The 17847-nt window shown below is 43.2% G+C and overlaps 2 protein-coding genes and 1 non-coding gene across 4 annotated transcripts; all 3 read left to right on the forward strand.

Annotated features, from left to right (window-relative positions):
* The first annotated feature begins 4284 nt into the window (after window positions 1-4284).
* Window positions 4285-7836, forward strand: LOC100825717 (probable receptor-like protein kinase At2g39360). The gene is made up of 7 exons (XM_010233180.3): window positions 4285-4994; window positions 5109-5329; window positions 5788-5914; window positions 5992-6063; window positions 6134-6317; window positions 6544-6676; window positions 7297-7836. Exons 1-7 carry the CDS (start codon window positions 4838-4840, stop codon window positions 7543-7545), a joined length of 1143 nt encoding a protein of 380 aa, XP_010231482.1. The 5' UTR covers window positions 4285-4837; the 3' UTR covers window positions 7546-7836.
* A 4098-nt stretch (window positions 7837-11934) lies between these two features.
* Window positions 11935-13601, forward strand: LOC100826033. Of its 2 annotated transcripts, none has more exons than XM_003568544.4 (3): window positions 11935-12041; window positions 12906-12986; window positions 13117-13601. In XM_003568544.4, the coding sequence occupies exons 2-3, from the start codon at window positions 12940-12942 to the stop codon at window positions 13301-13303; spliced, it is 234 nt and encodes a 77-aa protein (XP_003568592.1). In that variant the 5' UTR covers window positions 11935-12041; window positions 12906-12939; the 3' UTR covers window positions 13304-13601. The 2 variants fall into 2 exon arrangements, with proteins under 2 accessions (XP_003568592.1, XP_024316072.1); XM_024460304.1 differs by lacking the exon at window positions 11935-12041 and adding an exon at window positions 12653-12722.
* Window positions 13602-14353: 752 nt separating this feature from the next.
* Window positions 14354-14427, forward strand: TRNAN-GUU. Its single transcript has one exon. It is a non-coding gene; the product is annotated as a tRNA-Asn (tRNA).
* Window positions 14428-17847: the final 3420 nt, after the last annotated feature.

The raw sequence follows: 17847 nt of genomic DNA on the forward strand, positions 1-17847 counted from the left end.
AAAGGGGTTCTTGGATATGGCTTTTTTTTTTCTTGCTTGCTTTCTTTGATTTTGTTTCTTCAGATCTCGTATGACATTGTCTGCAGCCTGAGATGTTTGCAGTAGTTGCAGGACCCAAAGGACCATCAACTTGTGGCGCACAAAACATGCATAGTGGATGGCCCAGCCAACCATGGCAGAAGAAGGCTATGGTTTTAGCACTGCACATCTTTGTTGGCTTCCTGGCCATTACAACTCACCATTTCCTTGTATTTTTCGTCTCTGATTTCATTTTTCTCTCTCTCACTCTCTACTGTTTTTGTTGAATGTGTCTGCTGCTTTAATTGTTGGTTTAGTACCTTTTGCATTCTAGCACCTTGTTGTTTCAGCAAAACTTGCAGACAATGCTGTATCTGCAGAGCATCCATAATTAGTGCAAGACACGACGATGCACTTTGCTGTTTTAATGCTCTAGCCCTTTCCTTGGAACCTAATCAGTTACCATGATTTCAGTTTATTAAAAATGGAGTAGTAGAAAGAACAGAACAGACCCGTGCATGTCTCATCAGCTACATCTAGTGCATTCAGTTACTCTTTCTATGGATCACGCTCTAATTTGGATAAGATTTTGCTGCTACTTTAGAACATGTCTCTCTGCCATGCCATCAACTGTGGGAGCAGCAGAGATTACGTTGTGAGCTGCATCTCGTCAGTCATCTCTTTGCAATAATGCCATGCCTACATATCTATAGATTAGGCAAGAGGTTTCCTCTCCCTACAAATTTTGCATGCAACAGGCTGTAAATTGGCCTATTGTAATGAGTGTCCCTGCTGTGGGCAGTCATTGGATTCTCATCTCCATAGCAGCATCATGCATGTGGCCTCTTCCTCTGAAGATTAATTTTATATTTTTGGCTTCCAGGTTGGTCAACTTGGCAACTTGGGTATGTTTTTTCTGTTCATGTAGATTACACACAAACACAATTAAACCATACATTTGAGGTGATCTCCTGAAATGCAGCCAAGGGCCTAGGTTACGTCTGTCGCTTGAGCATCCATCTGTGTCTCCCAAGTGTTAAGATGCATATCGAAAGGAGTTCATCTAATGCTAATTACTTACTCTAACTTAGCATGATAAGATCTAGTCACAGAAAATTGAGGTTTAGCTTATGTTTGGCGTATGATGCACGGTCAACAAAGTTAAAATTTGACTTTTAACTTGTCTACTGTACTTTTCTCTAGACAACACCATATTAAGATAAATTAAATATTAGTACACCATTAACACAAGGGTCTTAAGGATGTGTGGGCTTTGTGGGCTGTCCCTTTTTATAAGCACTACATAACGGACACATCTGTATCCAAGCTGGAATGCTTGGCAAGTTGATATCTCCGTTTACCTGAGATTGGAAGTACATGCAGAATGCTATGCTGCAGTTTTTCTGTGTGAGTGTGATGACAGCAAGCCAAATCTCATACTAGTAGTTTATTGGATCCAGATTTGGATCTTGGAAGAGTATCTGACTGGGCCCGATGATAGAAAACCTGTTTTAGCTTCATCCTATGTCCAGAATTTTTGCCACTTGCATGCTGCCGCGTCATACAAGGACATCATATCGTTGCCTGAATTATATATGTATCCACTGTATATTATTCTTCATGTGCTATGAATTAGTAATTAATTTGACTCATCGACTAAACTAGCAGCCTGTTTAAAAAAATCAAAGGCGCACTTAGACTTCACTTGTCCAGGCATATATATACATTGATATTTTGACTCTCCGATCCATAATAAGTATCGCTGATTTAATACAACTTGTACTAAATCAGCGATACTTATTATGGATCAGAGGGAGTACTAGTTTAGTAAAAGGTTCTGGTGTTGTAATGTCAGCAAAACATATAATTTGACGTTCAGAATGCATATAAACTCTTTTTTGTTCCAAATGTTGGTTGCTGCGGTATCCTTGTGCGACTGGTAAAATGATTTGAACTCTGGCTGCCGATACCAGCTCTCTCCAGTCGAAAATATAAGACGCATAAATATGCATGTAGTTAATGCTATACAACTTTGACAGCTAATACATGTGAAAGTATATGGGTCAGACATGTAAAGAAAAATATTCTTGTATTTGCCTAGTAAATATTTTTATTTGTATAAATTAAAATTATAGTAAAAAATGTGTACGATTGTGAAGAGTCAAACGTTCGCTATATTTTCGAAAGAGGTGGTGTCTTCAAAAGAATCTATGGTTAATATGCCACACAAATCAAGCATTTTTCATCTTATATATTTCTCTCTTGTATATTCTCGATGTTTATCTGCCGTGCTTTTTCGAAGAATTTAAATGTGTAATTTTGTTCAAATATAGTATGAAATGGAGTGAGTGAAGTCATGCTTGGTGTTAGCAGGTGCTACGCACGGTGTCTCCTACGGAGGCATCAAGTCATGCATGTTGCTGCTGGACCGAAATAGAAGCGAGGCGGTATGAGGCGTCCCAGCTTTTAGTATCTTTTCCAGCGATATCCTGCTTAATTGATGTGAGATGCGGCTTCAACGACTAGCATGTGCACCCGATGGAAACACATGATGCCTGATCAGGCAATATGTACGCGCATTCCTTGTTGAAGGTCGTGACTCGAAATTTGTCTTTGAGGATGAAAAATCCCAAGATCTACCTATGGTGACTGTCATTATCGACACATGTGTGGCGATCTTTTTTTGAGAGATCTTTTACGGTACCTTTAATTCATTGTGAGGCGTCTATTTTATTAGATCTGACGGTCCATATCAATTTGTACTGTTGGTAAAAACAGGAGTATAAAAACGGAGTAGTAGTTAGTCCCGAAAAAACTCGGGCAAATAAAGAAAAACTCTCGCATGAAAACATCGGCCCAGGCCCATCTGACCGAGTGAGTCGTCTCCCTCATCTTCTCTGTGACTCTGTCGCTGGAAACACGGAACAGTCGTTCCTCATCCACTCGGAAATGAGGAACGAAGTCATCTCACAAAATAGAAAAACGAAGAACAAAGTCGGCCGGCCTAGTCCAGAGGAAGGAGCGAATCGAGGAGGAACGTGACGGAGGAGGTGGTGCCGCCGGCCTAATGATGGGACGGAGCTGGAGACCTGGAGTTGTTTCACGATGCGGCCGGCGTTTGGATGCGATCGATCTTTTCTCTTTTGAGCGAGGATGCGATCGATCTAGATCGGTAGTATTGAGCCTCATGGGCCTCATCTAGGCCTATAAAAATCCTCATGCATGTAAAAAAAGTCTAAATTAACTTTCTACTAGTTCTTTCTTCTTGTAGTATCAACGGGTACGGTAAAAAACCTCTTTTTTGAAGGCTTTGCATAGTAGTTGTGTATTTTTCGTTTGTTTTCGTGTTTACCATAAGTTTTTTTAATTTAAAAAATACCATAAGTTAGTAAGGTAGTCTCGTGAAATTACTGACATGGAACATACGACCTCAGGTTTTTTTTAATCGACTTTGTCCAACTTTGTCTGGTTTTATAACACAGGCTGATGCAGAGTCTGGAGTTATCCCCTTTTGATTTCCTTTTTTTTAAACGTGACAAATGACACATTAATTCTTGTAAATATGATCGTTAGTCAAAGCCCTAAAATGGTTTGACCCCACCGCATGCTTCCCTTCATCAGCAAGCTGCGATCACCGAGTAAAACGCCGAGGATCGTTGTCAAGACTCAAGGGAAGGGAGCATCATGTGTTTTGTTGTACTACCGGCCAAGGAGGAAGAAAGCACATCTCACACACACACACTCATCGGTGGCGTGAAAAGGACATTGCCTGAGCTGAGGTCGGTCGTGCCTCGGTGAAAACCACGGGAGCGCAGGGCGGATGAGAGAGAGATTCCCTGGTGGAGTAGTACTACTCCGCAGTATCTTTTTTCTTTTCCTTCTCGTACTAGAAAGTGGGAACCAAGCAACCACCGCACCAACACCAACACCTCTTGCAGCTTTCCTTTTACCCTTTTTGTTCCCATTCTTCACCCGCGGGAGCCGAGAGAGGTTTTTGCATTGCATTGCAGCTTCTCGGCGGAATGGCAACTGATTCATGGTCATGGGTGATGGCTGTGATGCAATTGCCAGAGGAGGACGGTGAAAGATTCCAACTAACGCACACACACCCCCGTCACCTACCCGGCTACCCCCAGCCGGACGGACGGCGGGGCCTACGCACACGCCCCCCGACACGCGCGCGCACACATGGGGTGGGGGGAGCGATGGCGCAAGAAGAGGGACGAAGGGGGCGCCCTCCTTTGACAAAAGGGCGGCCGCCGCAGTCAGGGAGGGAGGGAGGGAGGGCTGGGAGAGGGATCCAACGATTTGCCATGTGGGGGTGGAGTCTACTACACCAGCAGCCCAGCTCCAGCTCCAGCTACAGCACACACCACAACCCCCCACCCAACCCCATCATCCGTTAGTTACCCTCCCTGGCCTGGCCTGGCCTCCTACCCTTCTTCGCTTCATGCTCTTGATTGATCGCCGGTCCACTCTTCCTGCAAGTGCTTGATTTTGGTTGGACGACTTCTTGGTCTCTCCTTGGTCCATAGTCCTAGTCCTACCTAGATATGCAGAGCTGCATTGCCCAATTGAGGCGCCATTTTGGGCAGAGATCGTCGCTGCATTCATCAATGCCGGACCAATAGCACTCACTTATTTCGGGGATAGGTGAGGACGGTCCAGGGGTTGGTGGATTTAGATTTGAGGGGACTGCTTTCCTTTGCTTCTTGCTTGACCATTTGTCGCTGCTAGCTGCTGCTGCTTCTTATTCTGACACAAGGAAAACACAATCCCCCCTCCACAACTTTGCTGATTCGATGTCACGGGCACCCGGATGTCATTGCCCATCGCCGTCATAGCTGGCATTGCCGCCGGTGCCGCCGCCTTGCTTGTTGCGCTGGTCGTGGTGATCACGCTGTGGTGTCGGGCGCGCCTCAGGGCGAGGCGTAACCGGACCTCCGAGACCGGCTCCTCCGATCCTTCCACCTTAGGTGAATTGTGATTGCTTCTCCTTGTAGGATGGCAATGCTGCTGTGTCTTCATCAAAAAAAATTCATCAATTTAACATTGTGTTCATGAAATGTATGTTTTCCTGGTGGCATCAGTGGAGTGGGGCAAGGGGGGCCGAAGTTCCTCGGCTCCGGAACATCAAGGCGCCAGGCATTTCCCTTTGGAGGAGCTAGCGCAGGCGACCAACAACTTCAGCGAAGCCAACTTGGTCGGCGCGGGGAGCTTCGGTTTGGTCTACAAGGGGTTGCTTCTTGATGGTTCGGTTGTCGCGATCAAGAGGCGCATGGGGGCACCCAGGCATGAGTTTGCTGAAGAGGTAAACAATGTGGATGCAATTGCAGTTTAGCCACATTTTTTATGAATTGGAAATCTTTTATAAGGAAGTAAAGTTTAGCTTCACCCTGGCATGCTTATGAGCAGAGTAAATTGATCTTCTGAATCTCATGTCTTGACTGTTTCGTCATTCGTGTTTAAACGTTTCTGATCTTGGTCCTCTCTGTGATGCTGACTTGGGAGCTCAATATGCATTGTATTAATATTTGGATACAACAGTTAACGGCGTGAGCCTAAATTGTGACACATTTATGGTCAGATAGTGAACACTTTAGTCAAATGACTTGCTTGTGAGTGAGGAAGATCTGTCTCTTGTCAATTATTGTTGTTTGCTTGTAATAAAAGCACCATAAATTCGATAGGGACAGGTATATAAATGCATTTGTTGCAGACTAATAAATTGACACCGTGAACCATTTTTGGTGTTCTTGCATAATGCAGGTTAGGAGGCTTTCAGAGATTTCTCATCGGAATATTGTAACTCTCATCGGTTATTGCCAGGAAGGGGGCCTACAAATGCTAGTGTATGAATATTCCCCCAATGGCAATGTCTGTAGCCATCTATATGGTAATGTATAGTTCTTATTAAAAATTAGATTGTGCCATTTCTTCCCTTACTTTCTGAAGACTTGCACCATTTACCAGATACAGGGAAAGGCTCCATGACACGGCTCGAGTTCAAACAAAGGCTTGCAATAGCCATTGGTGCAGCTAAAGGTAGTAGAAACGTGAGTTGTCATTTTTTTGTGAATTAATAAAAATTAAGAATTTTCTGTTTGACTGGCAGGTCTAAATCATCTCCATAGTCTTGTGCATCCTTTGATCCACAAAAACTTCAAGACAAGCAATGTACTGGTCGATGAAAATTTCATTGCAAAGGTAGCTGATTATGGACTTGTTGGGCTACTTAGAGGATATGATGATGTCGGTCCATCACAAGGATTTACTAGCAGTGTCTACCAAGATCCTGAGTAAGTCCAATTACCATATCCCTTTATCTTCTATTTTTCAGGCAAGAAAACAAATATGCATGACACCATTGTCTCCATTGGAGATTAACATCTCAGGGCATAAATTGTTATCAGTTCCTTTCTAAGGAGAAGTCTCATCATTTTATATTAGTTATTGAATATTTGAATGATTAGTTTACTCTTTCTGTAATAATCCTCTTGACTCATTGTGCGTGATTGTTCTCAGGGCACACTCGGTGGCCCAGTTCTCTGAAAGCAGCGATGTGTACAGCTTTGGAGTATTCCTTTTGGAGCTAATTACGGGCAGAGAAGCTGCTCGTTTGGCACCTCCAGAATCCAGAGAATCTCTGGCCCACTGGGTAACTCCTGTTGACATGTAGCTGAGTTGCGTAGAAAGAAAGCTGCGAGCTTTCATTGTTTGCTTCAGAGAATCTTCAGCATGTCGTCAGACTATCTCTAAATTTTGAGGAATCCTGTGAAGCTTCTGCTACTTTTTCCTGTCAGGAAATAGAATAGATTCTTTGAGTCATGGTTGCATTGATCAGCATATGATCAGGTTGTCTATGTGCACATTGAAAAATATGCAAACTATGTTGGCTTGGTAAATGTAGCTGCTAAGGCAATATAAAAGAAAGAGAATGCTTACTATGTTATCTTGCTAAATGCAACTGCTAAGGCAAAAAGCCCGGTGTCGCCAACTTGACGGAGTAGGAAAATATCTTTCTTGAACCATTTTCACTCTTTTGGTTATTAAACATATATCAATTTCAGTAGAATCTGCTTAAATTCTTCTTGGAATATGTCTAGTTAAAATACTAGTCCTTGACATTTGATATGCTATTTTCCTGCCTTCATTGAGACATAAACTTTAAATGAAAAAAACATCACCAGTTTGAAAAGAAAACTACAGTTGCTTGTGCACCATCAGATTATATATCCTAACATCGTACTGACAGGCATTTTCTTGTCTTTTTGGAAGCTGGAAGCACATTTCAGTTCAAATGAACTGATTGACCCAAGGTTAGGTGGTGGTTTCACGTCAGAAGGTATGAAAGAATTTGTTGGTCTTGCCTTCCAGTGCCTGAACCCATCCTGCAGAAGGCGGCCAAAGATGAGGCTGGTTGCAGTCGAGCTAGATCGGATTCTTGAGACGGAGATGTCTCTGACGACGATCATGGGCGATGGAACCGCCATCATCACCCTCGGGAGCCAACTGTTTACGTCGTGAAGACGGAAATTGATTGCATGTCTGCTATTTGATGACATGATGATTGTACGTGGAGTCTAACAGCTGTTGTTTATGATCAGCTCTGCAGGCTCTGCGTTGTTTGTGAATTACCATGTATGGTTCTTTTTTAAGCTTATCATGGTTGTTATTGTTTGGTAGGAGAGGTGAGAAGAAATAGAGCTGTATGTATCTTCCTTTTTCTTCCTCCTATTTGTCTGTCGATGGAATTGTATGTAATTTTCAGATTGTTTTAATCCCTGAATGGGCTATTGATTCGAGTTCTTTTGCAAAGTCAGTATCATATTTACTGATTAATAGCTACCGTGATTTCCAGCGAGGAAATTGCACTGCGGGACCATGAACTTGACAACGATGTCCAGTTTCATCCATTAACTTGAAAACTGCTAAAGCGGCTCCCTAAACTTGGCAGGTTTGTTCATTTTAGTCCAAATGGATGAATTCGGGCATAACTTGTAAAATCCCAAATTTTAAAAACCTTCATATGCATTGCATATCATAAGCATCATGTCACCCTTTTATTTAATCACATTTGAAAACCCTAAAATTTACCCTAAGAATCCCTGTTCAAAAGTGCTTTTATTTGATTTTGATTTTTGTTCTTGCCTTTGAATATTTTGCGTTTCAACCCATGAAGGTTTTCGTATAAAAAGGGATTTAATGCACATATAAAGTTATCCCATAAGTTTGCTTTTGAAATTATTTTGAAAAATAATTTATTTTGATAAAGTTATCCCTGTTCAAAAGGGCCCTAAAAGCCATTTTATAGATAAATGTATTTTTAAATATTTTATTTTGATGAAATTCTTGTTCCAAAAGTTAGATCATATTAAAATATGATTTTAAAATTTTTGTTGCAATTTTTTTGAGTGATTTGGAGCTCTAAATCAAAAGTTGTGTTCAAAATCAGAAAATAGAAAAAGAAAAGAAAAACCGAAGCTGAACCAGACCGGACCGACCGGCCTAGTCCGAGCCGCCCCGACGCTCCCCCTGCCAGGCGGGCCCCGCCAGTCTTCTTCCCCAACTGCCTCCGGAGTCCACGCAGAGCACGTCCGCGAAATCGCCCCGCACTCCATCTCCGATTTCTTCGCGCACGAGCCTTCATCTCCAAATCTCCGCGCGTCACCCCGAAGCCCTCGCTTTTCTCCTCCACTTCCCCCAAACCGTTCACTCGATTGCACCCCGGTTTCACGTGAATTTCTCGCCGAAGTTCGTCTCGGCCGCCGCCGTTTTTGCGCTGTCGCCGCCGCTCCGGTGAGCTTCTCCCCACGCTTACCCCCTACCCTCTCTCCTCTCCTCATTCCGCACCTCATGACGCGAGCCATTTTCGTTTTGGTGTTTTGCAGCTCCGCCCGAGCCTGTCCGCCGGCCCCCCGACCGCCGCCGCCAACCGCCGACCCCCCTGCTCCCGAACCGCCCGCGCCGCCCGCGCCGCCCGCCGTCCGAGCCGCCCACCCACGCCGCGCCGCCCGACCACCGCTGCCAACCGCCGGCGCCGCCGTCTTCTCCGAGTCCGGCCACCCGCGCCGCCAGGGTAAACCCTAGCCCGAACCGGGCCAATCCTAGGACGCCACGTGGCAGAGTTTTTATTTTTTCTTTTTCGGCCGAATTAAAAACTGCACATTTGCAGAAAAGCCCCTATAACTTCAAAGCATCATAACTTTTAAACCGCTTGTCCAAAAATTATAATCCGCACCTTTCTGGAATCGTCACAATTCTGGCACAGTCCAATTTCATTTTTAACAAATTTGTCAGAAGAAAATTACAGAATGGTTTAATATGGTTTAAATTTCAAATGAATTATTTCAAAATGGTTTTGAGCATGTTAGCTTGCTGTAAAATTATTTAAGCATGTTCTTGTCCATTAGGACTAGAGGAGAATTTTTTTTATGAACAACATGACCCTACAAGTTTAAATCTTGCTCTTTGTTTTGCAAAAATCATATAATCTTTTAATTTAAATCATATCCTTGTTTCATTCATATTAAATATCTCTTTGATGTTGTATAATCTGTCCAAATCATTTGAAAAACTTTTCAAAACAGAAACAAAACTTGTTGCATTTATAAGTAACCTATGTGTGCATCGTCATGGCATATGCATCATAGCATGTTTTTGTATTGAATGTTGTGTTTATTGTGTGTATGCCTTCTTTTATTTTAGATTGTGTGGATTGTGGACCTTGTTGTTGCGAAGAGTGCGGAAACTATCACAACCTTGGACAAGGCAAGTTCACTTTGATCATTCTCCTAAATATTTTACTATGCACTAGTTGTTTTATTAAATGCATTAGGAATATTACTCGTACCTCTATGCTAGCTATAAATCCCAGGTAGTATAGTTTACCCTTGCCATTACCTTGCTACCAAAATTGCCATCGATTGTAGTTGAATGCTAAGCTATGGTAGTATCGTGGGGGAAATAACTACATTATGATATTGTTATGACTTTGGCGATATGAAATGTTTTGATAGTTTAAGGCAAAACAATTAAATCAATGAACCGTCCTGGGTGGGCTGCTTTGAGGATTTTGAGGATTAGCGGCGTCAGATCCATTTCTATGGGTTCCTTTGAGTCGAGTTCCTTCGGGAATGGATCGTCCATGGACGTCTCTCCCGTGGATTCGGGGAGCGCCTACGTTGCAAATGTGGAATGCCATCTGGGGTAACCGAGACTGGACTAGTTTCCTATTTAGCAGCTTCCAGTACAACCACAATGCTATATGGGCTCTGGCGAGACAAGAGTAAGTTGTATGAACCTAGACCCGAAGAATTGTACTGAGATAGCCGTGTAGGGGGAGCGTGATTCTCTTGTGGTTTAGGGAATTACCTCTGAAAATCTCGTAATCGATGCCGTTGCTACTCTACCCTGAGGACAGTAAGGGATTAACACATCGGTTTCTTATGGGGAATGTGTACAAACGCTCGAGAGCGTCAAAACTAAGTACTTAGCCGTGTCCCCGGCAATGGACAATTTGAGCAACTAGATGTGGAGCTGTAAGGAAAGTCTCACTCATTCTGATTTCTTAATAAAATGAATGGTTTAAACTTGAATTTATGAGCATTGATGTGTCTACTCAATGTCCTTAGTTTAATAGGAACATGGGTGTGTTTACCCCATGTCCAATAGTGACAAAATCCTATTTGATTAAAAGATAGAATTAAACAACTAAGCTTTTATGCAAATAGCCTTAAACCCCACTTTGCCACATTATGCATATACTTGGTAGGTTCTGATATAATTCCTGGTGAATCTTGCCAATACATTCAATGTATTGACCCTAGTGGCTGCATCGTTTAATGATGCAGGAAACTCCGACGACGAGTAAGATGTACGTTCTGCTTGTTTGGGTTACGGACCTATATTCCAACACGCTCTCACCGTGGTGTTGATGTGCCCTTGTATCTTTCGCTTTCCATTGCTAAACAGTTGTTTTATTTCCAGCTAACCCGTGGGTTATGCGAGTTGTAAGTACTTTTAAATTCTGGATGATACATTATAATATTGAGACCTTTGTTTTATGATATTACATCTTGAAACTGTGTGTGCTAGTGAGTCGATTCAGAGACTAGCACTAAAGCACAGAGATGGAACCCGTGTACGGGGACGGTCGCTTCATAACTCAGCCATGCTGGCAGTGGACACATTTAGCTCAAGATCAAGTACATGATTTGTTTGTATAATGATGATTTAACCGTGAGCTTTACATTAATATGTACATTGCAAACTGGAAGCTTCGTCTTAATATGTACCTGCAAACTGTGTATAGAGGATGGTTATCTTGATTATTTTCTGTTGAAGTGATTAGTACAGAGGATGGCCATAAATCATTTTTTTATTTCTCTTCAGATAATCTGGTGCGTTTTGAAGTGATTATGCCCGAATTCGTCCATTTGGACTAGAATGAACAATTATGCCAAGTTTAGGGAGTTGTTTTAGCAGTTTTCAAGTTAATGTATGAAGCTGAACATCGTTGCCAAGTTCATGGTCCCACGGTGCAGTTTCCTCATTTCCAGCTATTGCATCACTTGAACAATGTAGCACTTTGCAATTCCCACAAACTATAATCGGGAGAGTTATTTATGTTGGTCAGCCTGTGATATTCTAGGATTTTAACCCATTGGCACTAGGGGTCATCGTGTTCGTCGTGCTAAACTTATGTGAAAAGTGATGGTGGAAAAGTGTCATGTTTGACAAAATACATTAAAATCTGCTAATTCACAGATTATGAAAAACATATATACTCCATATCAAAGAGTTGGTTCTCTGGTTCTGTGAAAAATAATACTGCTTTCGATCCATATTAATTGTTCTAAATTTGTCTAAATATAGATATATATATGACTACACGTGATATTTTTAGGAGGGAGTACTTACTCCGTATTTGGTTTTGTGGTGCCCCTGAACGCTTCAGCGCACACGAAGAAAAAGAAAAAAACAGGGAGGAGGCGCGAAGTAGGGTCGCCGGCGGCGCGCAGGTGAGAGTTTCCCCGTCCTCCTCGTCTCCCCCTGTCCTGCCGACGTCCGTGCTCCTCGCCAGCTCGCCCCTGCCCGTGTGCCTCGCCCCTAACCTCGTCCGTGCTCCGCCGCCGTCTGAGCTCCCGCTCTCGTCCCATCCCCGGCGCAGAGCTCCGCCGCTGCTCGAGCATATCGGCCCGATCCCTCCTCCGTACGTGCTCCTCGCTCTCCCCATTCCGTGCCATTCTCCGCCGCCGCCTGACGGCCTGAGCCCCTTGGCTGAACCCCGCCGCCCGTTCGCCTCGCCTGAGCATCCTGACCGGATCCCGCCGCTGCCCCTAACCTCCTCTCGTCCCATCCCTCACGCAGAGCTCCGCCCCCACCTGAGCACCTCGGCCGGATCCCGCCGCCGTTTGAACTCCTCTCGACCCATCCCCTTTCAGATGCTAGGTTACCGTGCTGGTCGTCTCTGTCATGCGTGGGGGAGCATCCGAGCATGGAAGGCAATCCCGACACAACACCACTACTTTGATCTACTAATATTAATATGGTTGTTTGATTGAGATGACAATTTGTTCTATGTGTTTGTTGTACAACCGGATTGAACTCGGACTGTAACGTGCAAATAACTTTGCAGTTCACAACTCCACCACATGCCTGAGGGCTAATCCTGAACGAGTTCAGAACTTCAGATAAGAAATGCATGTTGCATTCTCATTGGTTGTATTTTTTTTCCCTTGAAACTTGAATTGTGCTCGGCTAAAATAAGTTTAAAGTTGGTACCTAGGATTCAGATTATTCTAGTCATTGTTATGAATAGTAACTGTAAAGGACAAGTTGCTACTCAGGTAATTTTTTTGAACTGTAGTCCATTTGTATTACAGGAAAACAATCTGAATTAAATCAAGGATTTGTGTGATGTCTTTCCTGAGACTGTTACCTCAAAGGTTGCCCCAAATTGTCAGGTACATGCACATCCCACCTTTAAAGTTTCAGCAAGCCTGTGTTGAGTATCATAAATACTCCATTTACCTTTCCTCCATTATCATGGAATGGAATTCTGTTTTGATTTGCTTTCTTGATGATCACACACAGGCAGATGGAGCGAGACGTTGAGACTGTAATCAACGTTCTGCAGCCAGGTCCGATAGGAATTGTGGAGCACAAATTCACCGATGCAGAGATCCGTGAGGCCCAAGTCACAGTAAGAAGTGCAGTCGAGAATTGGAGAAGGAACTGGACTCTGGAGAGAAATCTTGGCAGTGGTTCTTCTGCGGAATGAAAGAATGCTCTACGTCATGACTTGGTGCGGAACAATACTGTAATAAAAAGTGTTTCATGGCTGCAACTTTTTTCATTGCTGTAGTTGATATGTGTTGGTATGAGTTGCTCCAGGTCGGATGCATGGTTAGTTTCAAAAGGATTATCATCTGTTGTGCTTAGTACTGCACTTATGCTTCAATTTTGTTCATTGCAATCTGGAACATCTCTGTAACACAAGGAAGGCGAGCTTAAATGTTCCCGTGATCCGTTTGCACCTGGTGATATTATTAAGGAATTGAAGGAATTCCTTTTGTCTCTTTGTTGCATTTAATCACTGAGTAATTGAAGGGAATTCCCTTTTTCTTCTCTGCCAGATTTTACCACCGAGGAACGAAGAAATTCCTTTTTTGTTTTTTATTTTTCTCTGTTACATTTTATCGCTCAAAGAGTTCTTCCTCTGTTGCATTTTAATTAATTCTAGCTCCCAAGTTGAGTGGATCAGTTGAAGCTTCCTGTCCTCCATTTTCCTCGGTGAGTATTTGTTTCCCTTTTTGCTACTATGGTTTGGAGTTCCCTATTTGTTTCCCGTGGTACAATTTCCATTATCTGCGCTGGGACTGATAATATGTTTTCCTCACAAACAAATCCGCATTGCTTGGGAAGGATGATGGCGTCTTGCCTTTCAGATATTACATTCAGGACCAAAGAGAAAGCGTGTGCTTTCTAGGTTTCTCCGCAGTTTCGGTTTTATTTACTTTTCAAAGTTAACTTGAAGGCCCGATGTTATCTCGTTTCATTCTAACTGCTAACATTAATAGGTTAGCTTGAAATTTTGCATGGGAACTTCCGTATTTTCGGTTTACGTTCTCATATTAACTCTACTCTGGAAGGGGTCTGTATTAGAGGATACGAATCTTCTGACATTGTGGATACCTTTTCTCTTTCAGATTGAACTACTTCATTTATCAGTACACGCCGCATGTATGATTGTTACCAGAGGTTCTTGAGTGCATTAGACTGTATTTCACTTTGTCTATAAGAAAACTTCAATATGACATCTGTCAGTCAAGCTGGAATAGCTCAGTTGGCCAGAGCGTGTGGCTGTTAACCACAAGGTCGGAGGTTCGAGCCCTCCTTCTAGCGGAATTTTGTCACATTTTTACAACTTAATCTTTTGCGGTTTCTTTTTAGGCTCCAGTAAATGCCATCTACTTTTGTTTTTACCAAAACGGTTCGAGCACTGCTTCATTAAAAGAATAAGAGAGTATATCTATAAGAGAGCATCGCGATTTTACTTAAGGAGACTCTTTTGATCCTCTTGAGCTTTGGAAGCAACCTCCTCCTTTCTCACGGAGGAATTGCTGAAAATTCTACGATTACTCTCTTCCGCACGTTGCATAGACAATAGATGAGCAATCTGGCAAAATGCTTCCTTCACTCATTTGAGATCTTACTCGATCTATCTGCATTACACTATTCGCCAACAGTTCCAGGTCTATCTATAACCGAGGCTTGAATGCTATTCCATCTCCACAGAAACCGCCCAAACCGATTTGATGTAGACACAGTCCTAGCAAAGATGCGTGACTGTTTCTGGTTGAGAGTCAAAGATTGCAAATTTCCTGATTATTTCATCTTCTCGCTTCCAAACTTTCCGCCACAAAGGATCTTAACTACTCCCTCCGTTTGGGTTTATCAGCCCCACGCGAAATTTCAGCTAAACTTTGACCGAAAATTACATCGCTAGTATGAGATTATTGCGGCACAAAAAATATATTGTTTGATTCGTATTGAAAAACTCTTTCTAGTATGAGATTATTGCGGCACAAAAAATATATTGTTTGATTTGTATTGAAAAATTCTTTCTAGTTGTAACTTTTATATGGTGATTTCTACTGTCCCTAATACTCCCATAGAGCAGATGGAGTATTAGGAAAGGGTAGCATCGACTTGTCAAATCTAATAAATAAAACAAAATAGCAAATTCTACATAACCCCGTGCGCCGTCCTGCTCCATCGCCGGCGGGTCCCCCGGGGCCGCCTCCGCGGCCGGCGCTGCCCTCCTCCAGCGCCGCCCCTGCCCTCCGCGCCGCGCGCCTCTGCCGGAGTCCGACGCCCGCACTGCCGCCGCCCTCCTTCGCCGTCCCCCAGCCCGCACTGCCAGCGCCTCCTCCCAGCGGCCACCACCTCCTCCCAGCGTCCGCCCCCCGGCTGCAGCACCGTCCTTCAGCGTCGCCGCCGCTCTCCTCCACGCCGGCGCAGTTACCCGCGTACCTCGCCGACGATGCCCTCGCAGCGGCAGCCGTTGCGTCTTATTTTTCCACTCTGAGATTTGATTTTTCAGTTGGTTTGTTTACTTTTTTACCCTTTTTCTTGATACTCCGTACATCTGAGTTAGAGTATTAGGGAGTAACAGCGAATCTGAGCCTTTAGACTCAAAAAATTGATGGTTCTCATTAATCTCAGGTATCGAAGAAAAGCTTTTTTATATATTTAAATATAATTTGAATAATTGTTGGTCAAAGTGTGACACAAACTTCAATAAGAGTCTTATAAGCTTAAACTGAGGAAGTATGCAGCATGAGCCAAGAAAAAAAAACTTGCATTTTGGCTCGTCATAAGCCCTCCAAACTTTATAGAACCGAAGCATGCATAGTACTCCATCCGTCTCAAAATAATTGACGTGAATTTATATAGATTCTTACACAAATTCACGTAATTTATTTTGAGACCGAGCGAGCGAGTAGGAGTTAAAAAGTGTATCTTATACGCTGAGGTCGCCGGCGTACAGGCCACCATCAGTCAACCTCCATCTGATTGGATCTTGTTCATCCGGGTTTAGCACTTCAGCTGAATGCTTGCAATAATGCTTCGCTAAAGAAGCAAACGGAGCTAACTGAATAGGCGTGCTGCTATTGGTCAAAGCTCTATCATTCTGCAGCTCCTTCTTTACCGTTCTTTTCTTGGTAAATACCTTGTATAAATAACTGATAGACATGGTGGTCAAAGTTCTGAAAAGAGTCGAGTCTTCATTCCCGCAAGGCAGATTTGTTCCTTTCCATGATCTATTGATCTATTAGAAACCATTCGCAAAAAAAAAAGGATCTATTCGAAGCCTGCCAAGCAAACTAGGGCCAGCGGAGACTCAGCGCATGTCGTACTTATGAAGATTAGAAACACCAAGGCCTCCAAGGTTCTAGTTTGCTAGTTTACCAAAGCATGGCCCTTACTATCATGATCATCACTTCACATTCCAAATGAATCGACGCCTAATTTTGTCTTTTCTTTAGGAGCCAATTTGCAAGCTTAAATATTGTCATGTGGTAACTGGTAAGGGGTAATGGAAGATAACACCAATTTAACAACAGCAGTACGGCCAATCAATGACAACATTTGCCGCCTCCCCCGGGACTGAGTTCAGGTGACATATGCGTGTCACTGGCAGGTGGGCCCTGGCCCCAGCTGCTAGTGACACGTACTTCATCGGCAGTACGGCACGTGAGCCTCTCTCCCCAGGCAATCTGCTAGCCACTCTGTCAATTAACGGTTGAAAATCCACCCGTATTTAGCTCTGTAGCTTGCAGGCATTAGCCCAAGGTGAGTGCAAGGAACATTCCCAGTTGCCTTGGGAAGGCCTCAAACAAAAACTCCAGGTCTAGCCCATCACACATTCACATCTTGTAGGACAGATGTGAGTTTTGTCCGAAACTGTATGAAGACTAGAAGCTTTTCCAAAGCTTTGATGATCGCATTAGTTGTGTTCATCCCTTGAATGTCAGGGTTAGAATAAATCTATTAGGTTTCAAGAGTCACTTCTTAGCTGCAGATTTCAGAATTTTTTTAAGAAGGTAGATGACAATGATGAACAGCATGGAGGGGGTCTACCTGACAGACCTTTAGCATGGCGAACGGACAGGCCAGCGTCCCATTAAGCAGCACTATAGATGATGAAGACGCCCACAACTAGCACATCTAGTTTCTCCACTTTTGCCCAAAACCCAGCGCTTGAAGAACTTCTAGAAGATAAAGACCATCTCACTGAATCAAGGCCTTAGAAATATCCAGGTCTTTTTTATTATGTTGTGGATATGGAGAAAATTATGAAGAACGCACCTCTTTTTCACAATGCACTTTGATTGATTGAGACAATGTCCTCCATGTGTGGCACATACCTGTTGGCCTGCAGCTTAGAAAAAAATCGCAAGGCTGTGTATTAAACATATCTAGTTTAAAGAATGAAGAGCCTTGCCCCGAAACTCCGAGATGTTTTTAATTGCCACAACTAGATCATACTTCACCACCTCCCAACAGTCTCTAAAAAGATGCCAGGGAAACTGCGATATCCCATAGCATTGTGCTAGCAACATAGTTCCAGAGAAACTGAAATGTCCATAGTATTTATCTATTGCAAACTAACTTCCCATTCTTATGTTGCTACTTGCTAGCATAATACAATGGGATGGAGGACCAAAAAACATATGCACGTTGCTATACAGCTGAGACACAACAGTTGTGCTCCACTTGAGCCAAAGACATGTCAGGTAAATTCTATTGATAGGCCAA

Source organism: Brachypodium distachyon, chromosome 2 (assembly GCF_000005505.3).
Source record: "Brachypodium distachyon strain Bd21 chromosome 2, Brachypodium_distachyon_v3.0, whole genome shotgun sequence".
NCBI classification, from domain to species: domain Eukaryota; kingdom Viridiplantae; phylum Streptophyta; class Magnoliopsida; order Poales; family Poaceae; genus Brachypodium; species Brachypodium distachyon.